The following is a 10,033-nucleotide window of genomic DNA, read 5'->3' as shown; positions in this document are numbered from 1 at the left end:
ATCGAATTAAAGTTTCTTAGAATAATATCAATAAAACAGCTCGATCGTCTGAATGCTCTCACGTGTCTTGGAAATAATGAAGTTACATCAAAGTATTTGTTATCTTTACGCACGCATCGTGCTTCACTTGAAGCGCTTCCGCTCGAATCAGCTTCCACTTATTACCTTCATTGAGGAAAGAGATTCCCCGAGCATTTTCCCGCAGAGGTCAGCAAGCCAAGGCCCCCATGGCGGACTATATGGACATCGGTCGTCGTCGAAAAAGGGGCCTAATCAAAGTGAGCGGCCTATAAGAGCGAGCCTCAAACAGATGTCTGATTCAGTATAGTCGGCGTAAGGCGCGAGCTAGACACGATATTTATCCGTGCGTCTCAGCCGACGACTATCTATAATATTACGAGACTCGTACTCATCTATGTGTACATTTGTTTACCGATATGACGTGCTATTGAGACAAAATTATCAGTTCCTAAAACAGTTTTTAGAGCGATATTCACGTGTCGAATAATTATCCCTAAAGTGCACGAGATAAAGGCCACGTAATCGAGGCCGTGACCGTTAGACACACTTCCCGAAGGATTGACGAGCGATCTCGTCACAGTCTATAACGACGGCTAACATTGATTATTAGTATGCAAATTTAAGGATTGTGAAAGTGCTCATTAAATCTGAAGAGAACGGGAAGCATCAGAATAAAGATCGATGGAGCCTACATCTATAGAAAAATTGCCATAGACTCGAACTTGATCGGATTTGGCCACATTGTCGGAAGAACTTGTACGTGTTACGTGTCCAGCAGAATCAAAGTTCTATTCCTCGTCAAGAGTTGCAAACAAGAACTCGTAGAACAACACTGCTATTATAACGTGGTTAATTTACCAGTATGTAAATTAGATATTTTGCTAAGGCGCTCACACACGAAGTCGAAAGAGAAATCGAGATTTTCCTCGTCGTTTGTCGGAATGTATTTAGCCTAGCTATATATAGGTAGTATTAAGTTGGTAGCATTATCCCCCCCCCCCACACACACACACACACACATAAGTGTATAGATCTGATGATAGTTGCTGAAGGTGACGTCGCTTCCAACTTGTTTGATTATTCAAAGGGCTATATTACCTCCGGAAATACACAAACCAAGGCTATTAGCTGTAGTTGAAAGTGTATTTGAAAGTGTAGTTGAAAGTCACAGAGCATTCCCGCGCAGGTTCTGTCTTAACGAATAACCATAATCGATAGCAAGAGTATCGCGGTAGCGTGACCGGCGGTATCGCATTAATTCGGCTTAGTCATCGTGACGGGAGGAATCAATTCGTTTATCCCTCGTTCGTGTCATTCGCGTTTCTTCGTTAAGTCCTCTCGTTACACGCGATACGATAAACGGTGCCGAGATTGCCGCGAGTGAGGATTGCTTCTATCCGGATGTTCCTCAAGTAGCGAGAGGCTGACGGGCCGGGGACGAGGCGAAGTTTCTGCGAAAGTGCTTTACGTCGTGAATTACGATCCGCAGACGGGAGTGCAATGTTCGCCGGGGAGATGAATGAGACTATCCGCGCGTGAAGTCGCGAGCTCCACGTGACTTTCATTCCCAGGCCGGGAAACCAGGGAAAGGAAGTTGAACTAGATCGTAAGTTTTCTCTTCTTTTTTCTATTTTCCCCGATACTCGTTCATTTTATAGTATTGCGTTCAGTTCTGGAATATATTCCTTTTCATGCAGAGAGCTCCGAGGAAGATATTCATGCGTATAAAACGTAGTATTTGAAGAAAAAATTATCGATTTTCATATTTTCTTGGCTCTTTGAAATCTTTTTATAATATAAAAGAATAAAGTACAAATAAAATCTTGTTTTGCTAAAAATACAACATATTTGCAAAAATTTAAAATTACTACACTGAGACAAAAATTTCCTGCATTTTAGTAAATAAAATCACAGTTGTATGCAAACTAATATTTATCAAAACGCAGAAAATTTTTTTCTCAGTGTATATTAAGTGTACAATAAATTAAGCTTCAAGAGAAATTCATGATTCTTATGAATAATTTGTAACCTCATTTGGTATACATGTAAAATTTGGATAAATATCATTCTATGTTAAAGAAGTTATAAACGCGAAACTACAATCGGTTCAAGCGTCATTGAATTTATCGAATAGTTTTAATAACGTAACAATTAAGACAATGTGCGCAATTATTATATCATATAAAAAAGTTAATGATACATTAAACGTAAAAAATTAGACTATATCGTAAATTTATAACGCATTCGAGTATGTAAGATGTTGGAGATTTGCGTCAAATAAATACAAGAAAAGTCTATCTTTCTGGTTATAACATTAATATTACATAAATTATATATATTCTAGCTAGAGAACTCTTTGAAAGTCGATAACACGACGTCTTTTTATGCTTTCCTGCAAAGCTGAAAAATGAAAATTGAAAATGTGACCAAACATTATAATAACCATTATAAAAGGTGTGGAAAAAAAGATTTTACATATAGAACATTCGATATAAATCAACTACAAAATATAATCCGAGAAATAGCAAATAAAAGCACTGGATAAAACAATATTTTGTCTCTACTGTTTGAAATGATTATTTTTATTATAACTTGTATATCTAAATAACTACAGCAACTAAAAAAATGGAAGTTTCTTTAAAAACATTAGAAGAAGAAACAGACTTTCTTGAAGTTGATATACGTTCCTTTCATATAGTTCCGTTTCAAATTAAGATGCTGCTTCATACATAATCATAAGATATCTGTAGCAAATTTTTTATTAGGAAAAAGAACTGTAGCTAGAAAATTATTGCTATTTATCTCAAAACAGGTTTATGTTTAGAAGATATTGTTATGCTCTCTGAGAGAGGACAGGATTAAAGTCTCAAGAGTTTCTTGGCTTACATAATGCGGAGCGGAAACTGCAGTAGGGTTGCGGTGCCAAACGTGACCAGAACTTGTTGGTGATAGATGTAGTGATCGAGACGCCCATCTCGCGACCGGAGGTCGATGATTATCGGAGATATTTAAAAACTCCAGCTGTCGCATTTCAATTGAATCAATATGGCTCTCGAATCGAGGTAACGTAATTTAAAACAAAATAAAAATTATGCTTGTCGAAACGAATTAGAAAATGTACTTTTGCACTTTTCAAAATCGTTACAGCGAAGAAGGGCGCGCCATGATGGGCTACAATTCAAAGAGCGAGAGTCCATTAGACGTCGAGTATAATAATAATAACAACAATGCCAAGAATGAAAAGAACATTTTAAATGAGAAGGAAGCAACTGTGCAATATTCATCGAATTCGAAAGGAGTTCTTGCGCAGGTAAAATATATAATTACAATACATTAAAATAGATATACATATGAAACTGTTTATATTTGAGATAATTTTCTTTAATGTTGCATCATTAAACCGAATCATTAAATCGCAATGCGTACAGCAGTGGGCTTTGTAAAATCCGAAAAATTTTTCAACGTATCGAAAACTACTGCAAAATATTATCGTGCGTAACAAAATCTTTCTTTTGTTTACTACCACTCACATGTAAACTGGTAACTTTTTCACAAAAAAAAAATTTGCAACGCGGCTGCACTGCATGTGGATCAACGTAGATATTTTGGATTAATGCCAAAACATTTTTCTGTTTAAAAATAGATAGAAAGGTACCAAACACGGCACATACTACCATTTTTCATCGCCTGTGCTTTCTTCTTATTGCGCGTTTTATCTTTTCGGAGAGAAAATGTAACGTAATGCATCACCTGCAACAATATACCTAAATATTATTAAAAAAAAACTGCTAAATATAGAATTATATACTAATATTCCATTAGCAAAACATAAAATTCTAAATTTTAAGTAAATAAAACGCAGTTACATTTACTATGAAATATAAATTGTGTCTTGTCAGTGTCTCTGTAATACGGAAATTGCGTTTCGTTGTAACAAGTAAAATCGTTCTCTTTTCTCAGTAAAAGACTGCTCATACACTTGCTTACATTTTTTGTCCGTTTATTTGTTGCTTTTTGCAAGATACGTATCTGCATATCTCGAGCAGCGAGAATTCTGCTGAAGCGTATTTTACCTTGGTCGTCGCACGTGGCGCATAAATATCCCGCAGCAGTTTACGTCAGTGTCTATATGAAACTGCAGAAACGAGACAAATTCCACGTGACATAATAGCGATTTAAGTTTTATAGAAAGAGAGCAGCGAAGCGATTGTAAATCCTGGCTAGTTGTCAACCACAGATTTCTTATCCTCTTTTCGATTAGTTCGGGTTTGCTCCTGTGCGCGACAGTATATCTATTTGGGAACTGTTCCAAAGTTCTTTCTCGCGACTTCAGTTTCTTTGCAAAAGAACTCGGCAAAAGAGCCGAAGAGCATATGTACTTTGCAAACATTAATCTTTCACCGCAATATAAAATTTATACAATCAATCACTTACAATTAATGACTGACATTTTTTCATTTTTAATTATTTCGATTTACAGCTGTATTTAATGATATAATTTACTTTGAATCGTGGTCGTGCACTTATTCGTTAATTTATTATTGTGTTGAATAAAATATTACAAAATAATAGCGTTGTAACAATTGCGGCGAATACACAATCAAATGACTAACGATTGAATTGTTTGTCGATTGAAGTGTTTAGTAACAGGTGCAGTATTATTGGTGGCGACGGGAGGCGGCATACCTATTGGTTACAGCGCCGTTTTGTTGCCGCAATTATCCGAAGAAAATAATAGTACCTTGTATGTGACTCGCGAAACTGGCTCCTGGATAGGTAAGACCCGCACGCTTAATAATTCTGTTTTTAATAAAAGGATATGAGTCAGAAAATATTAAAAAAATTCTTACAAAGTATATAAGAAATTTTAATTTCAAATTAATAAATTTTTATAAATTTTTACCTTGTAAAAGGGTTCATACGTTCATATTTTACATTTTGCAATTTTGATGCGTGAGATTAGAGAGATCTTCTCGCAGACCTTGCGAGTTCAAGAACCAACAAGCAGGTTCAAGGTTGATCCCTATCACGACCCTCGCGCAAATGAAGTGACCGTCGTCGATTATTGTAAACCGCATTCTGTAACTGACCTACATACTGTCTCATTGGATAATTGGATTTGTCTCTTTATCAATGAGTGTCAAGACCAAGTTCGTGTAGGAAGCCGTTTGAAGCCTACATATGTGGGCCTTGATAACGCGCAATGTCATAATTAAAAGATCACACAAAAAACGTACGACCCTTATTCATACGTGTCATTTAAATCGGTCGAACGATCTTTTTATAATTCGCAGAGGGAGAACAACGGTCGCAGCATAAATTTTAACAGTTTTCTTTATATATTTTCATTTATCATGCATATCGCACATGAGAGCTTCGCAAAATACATTTACCATCCTAAATATAGTGTACATGGCGAAAAACAACAGCGTCCGCACAAAATGCTATATCACTATACTTACGGCGTAAAAGTATATTTTATCACGTCATAAAATTTGCGATGCTCAGCGTTATACATTTTACAGTTTGCAAATGGCGGACGTACGCTACTATAAAAGTCATGCATTTACGCGAAGCAACATAAGAATTCGCGATATCGCTTTACATTTATAAGAACCAATAAAATATCTTCGAAAAAAAAAACAATATGGATAACAGAGAGAGATTAATTAAAGAATAATGTTTAATAATGAAACTATCTGTCTACATTATCACTTAATGTCGCGCCGAGTTTTTAATTATTCTAAAATTGCAGATCGAGATACAGACATAAAATCCTTCTCTTTTTAATGTCTCTGTCCACAAGATCATGCATAAGGCGATCGAATGGGACTTAAAGGAGCTATTCTGCAAATATAAATCACGCACGTGTTGAAAATTTGTTGACATGAAATATATTGCGAGATCAAATTGCGATCCGTGTGCCGTGGATGGCTTTCGCACGAATAATTTTGCCATTACAGTTCGAAATTTATTTTGCCATCTATCACGAACGACAGTCGTCCCTGGACAGTTGTATGCATCTTTTATTATGTTCGTTTGATGATCGATGATTCCTAAAAGTCCCAAGAATCATTATTCAGTCATTTGGGGTGACGCCTCAGTATCCACCACTCGGATATAAGCCCCGTCGCGTCAACAGATTAAAATATTTCGTCACAGTCGCATGTATTATTAATGTGTCGGTTCCACACGTGCCACACGAAACAACATTTCTCGACGTCTGGAGATCGATTTTAATCGAAATTTAGTCATACGATACATTAAAGAAATATAATTGCAGCTTTATAATAAAAATGATTTAAATCAATGGATTTGTAAATCTATTTTAAACGTTATTTTATATCAAAAGAGGAAAATTATGTGTAATGTAAAAATAATGAAACAAAATTAAAAACTCTATAAATATTAATACAGTACATTAAATTAATAATAAAATGAATCGTACGATAAATTGTACGATAAATTTATTTCATTCGTGCTTCTACATCTACATATTCAGCAACTTTTTTCTCGAGTCGTGAATTCGCAGCTGTTTTGCGTTTTTCTGATTAAACTTGGATAACTGTAAAATTGTCTTTCTCTGACAGAGGTATGTGTAACGAATCCCTTTAATTTCATTAAAGTGGAAGCAATACGATAAAAAGACAAACTCAATGTACAGCGCGTTACTGTGTGATCTAATTGCATTCCTCATGATTGCATGGAGAATGTCGACAGCTTACAATGATTGAAGAAATGGAATTGCAATTTGCATTAATTAGCTAATGCTACGAGCATTAGCATTCCGCGACGACAATTTCGTTGATGTATCGAATACCGATAAGAGATTAATAACAAGATCATCGATACGATCGCGCTAGTCAAAGTTTTTACTTTATCGAGTAAAAGTTAAAAAATAGTTATCACTTTGGAGGTTTTCTGAGTGTATTATTCTTCTAATTATAAGATGTAAATTTTTACGATGCGGGCTAACTTTTCTCGTTCCCGGCAAGAACTCATATCTACGCTGATGATCGTCTCAATTCAAGTATGCAGCAATATATTTATAATCTTGATCCTCTTAATCGCTGAATAATAGCAAGAGTAATCCGACTCAATAGCTCTTCCCGCGACGTCGATAGAAATTTTCAGTACATTATTCCCTGCACGAGGCATATATACCGTGTAACGTATCGATAATCGCGTACGCGATGATAATAAGCGATTATGATCGTGTCATTGCGAGTTAAACTTTTAACATTTAAAACAGAAGCGTCCTACGCTCGGTCCAATAATAGGGTAGATATACCTACACGTGATCGTAAATAGACCGTTAATTGTTCTGTTACGTTCCGCGATGTATAACGTTTTAACAAAGCTCGTAAGAATTTTACAATCGGCCGCAGCTATGTGCTGTTAAATGCGTTCATCAACGCATAAATCTACATTTACGTCGCGCTCAGACAATTTCATTAACTTTTTATGGCACACAAATTCCTAAACGGATGAGAAAAGTGCATTAAATCCCTTATCTCCCTGCCTGTAATGCAGAAGAGTTAAGATCATTTATAAAGAGGATGTTAGGAGAAAGGATAAGATGGAATAATTATATTTCTTTATAGAAACACGTGGATCAATATAATTATTAAAGCGACGAATTATCTGTTTGCAGCCTCAGTTCACAGTTTGGCCACTCCTATCGGCGCGTTGTTATCAGGACCGCTTCTCGATGCGATCGGGCGACGAGGTTGCCTTCAATTATCGGTGATTCCCCTGTGCATAGGCTGGTTGATCATCGGTTTGTCGAGGAGCGTGACTTCTATTTTAGTAGGAAGAGTCATCTGCGGTTTGTCTGTAGGATTCATGGCGGTGCCTGCGCAGGTGCAAACTCTATTTAAATTTCATGACTGATATTTAAATAATATAAAATTTATGGTAAAAGAATTTTCGATTGATTCCGAAGCTGGACGTAAATCAACGCGCGCCTTGCACCTCTTTATACAAAAAATTATATTGAAATTCGATTCCATTTGCACACGCTTTTATTTAATTCGTACATTATCGTACATTTTCTATATTAAAATATTACTTGGCGCACGACAAGTATTTAATAACATTTAACGCATCATTGACATTAATGCAATTATATTTCTGCTGATCGGTTCAATTTATTTCTGATCACGAATGAACTTTTACCATTTGATTCGCTGTGTTTGGCTTTTACTATTTATTTTATCGATCGGTTTTTCAACTTATCTCACTACTTAACTTTTGCTACTAGTGTAGTAACAAAAACTTGTGGTATTGTTAGAGCGATATAGGTATTGTCTATCGCTTTTTCTGTTTTCCACAAATAAACGCATTTAATTTATTAGACAAACATAATGGAATTAATTAGAAATTCTTTTACTTGAAATTTCGTTCTGTTCAAATATTAAATTCAAATATAATTCTTTTACCTTTAATTAAATAATTACATTATTTATTTGTATGTTATTTGTTAAAATTTGATTAATAGAAAAGATGATGATTATTTCAAACTGTATATTGTAGTCTTTAAATTCGTTAGGTATTGGTAGGAGAAACGGCTTATCCAGGACTCCGCGGCTTCCTGGTGGTTGGCTCGTTCGCCTCGTACTGCGCCGGAATTCTGCTAGTTTATGCTCTCGGCGCTTCTTTTAATTGGGACATCGTGGCCTTCTACGCTATTATACTTCCTGCTATGGCTTTTATCGCTCTTTGTTTGATACCCGAGAGTCCCGCCTGGCTGATTAGACGAAAGAAAATAGACGAGGCCAAGAAAGCTCTTTTGTGGCTCAGAGGTGGCGATGTTCAGCAGGTAGGTACTTGAAATTTTCTCATTTTAGTAATACAAGAAAGTTTTATCAAGCTAAATTACGAAGCTAACGTAACAGTGTTTCAAATAATTAAAATAGTTTTAATTAATCAGATGATTACGGAGATAGAGCTCCTGGATGCAAGCATAAAAGCCGATCTCGCTAGAAAGCCTGTAAATAGCTCGTTTACGCAGAAGATCTCCTCGGCGATATCCACAATTCGCGATCCGGGCGTGTGGAAACCACTGATCATCATTAATGTATTCAACGCGCTTCAATTAAGCAGCGGAACATACATTATCGTCTTTTACGCCGTTGACATGGTGAAAGACATGGGTGAGAAAGAGTTTCAATATCATTCTTTGGCGAAACTTTAATTTCCATCTGCAAACTTTATAGTAAAAATATCCTAAACTAGATAAGATAACAAGAGAGACAGAGTGCAGAAATTTTTATCATGCCGTTTCTCGTAGGTGACGGTAACGTGGATAATTATTTGGCGGCTGTGGTGACGGCAGTTATCAGGTTTATTTTCTCCCTCGTCTCTTGTGTGTTGTTACTTAAAATGGGCAGACGTACCTTAGGCATCGTTTCGGCAGTTGGTACGTCTTTGGCCTCGTTGATTCTCGCAGGATATTTGATCGCCAGGAAGGGGGGATCTTCCGTGGATGTGAGTGTTATGATTAATTTTACGTTTTTTAATTTTTCTAATGTGTTAATAAACTTAACAAATAATCTCAGGTCTACGTGCTGGCAGTATGCTTGTTGGTTTACGTCGGCGCAAACACCGTGGGTCTATTGACGCTTCCTGGGCTGATGACCGGCGAACTGATGCCTCTGAGAGCTCGTGGCATCGGTGGCGGATGCATCTTTTTCACATTTAATCTGCTTCTGTTCTTCATGACCAAATGCTTCCCATGGGTAAAACATCGCATTATAAGATTCAAAAGTTAATTTGTGCAGCACTCCTGTCATAACAAATTTAATTTAAAATGATTTATATATTTCTTAATTTATTGAAATAACTTATAGTGATGAATATATTAAATATTTTAAAGATAAGTGGCCTAGTTGGCACAGCGGGAATCTTCACTATCTTCGGCATCTTCTCTCTTTTGGAAGGGATTTTCATTTACCTTGCTTTACCAGAAACGAAGGATCGTACGCTTCAGGAGATTGAAGAATACTTCCAA

At 36.2% G+C, this 10,033-nt stretch overlaps 1 protein-coding gene across 1 annotated transcript; it reads left to right on the top strand.

The window, feature by feature from the left end:
- Positions 1-326: 326 nt before the first annotated feature.
- LOC112455209 (facilitated trehalose transporter Tret1-2 homolog) lies at positions 327-10,030 on the top strand (the record flags this gene model as incomplete). Its single annotated transcript, XM_025017004.1, has 10 exons — positions 327-1,627; positions 2,834-3,083; positions 3,169-3,331; positions 4,659-4,797; positions 7,676-7,884; positions 8,573-8,842; positions 8,954-9,176; positions 9,314-9,510; positions 9,582-9,761; positions 9,899-10,030. Coding segments are annotated over exons 2-10 (1,530 nt in total), but the record flags the coding sequence as incomplete, so codon positions are not given.
- Between the last annotated feature and the right edge of the window lie 3 nt (positions 10,031-10,033).

This window comes from Temnothorax curvispinosus, unplaced genomic scaffold, assembly GCF_003070985.1.
Source record: "Temnothorax curvispinosus isolate PA1 unplaced genomic scaffold, ASM307098v1 QBEX01005876.1, whole genome shotgun sequence".
Lineage (NCBI taxonomy): Eukaryota > Metazoa > Arthropoda > Insecta > Hymenoptera > Formicidae > Temnothorax > Temnothorax curvispinosus.
The sequence above is the reverse complement of the archived record's forward strand: the minus strand, read 5'-3'. Positions and strand labels throughout refer to the sequence as shown.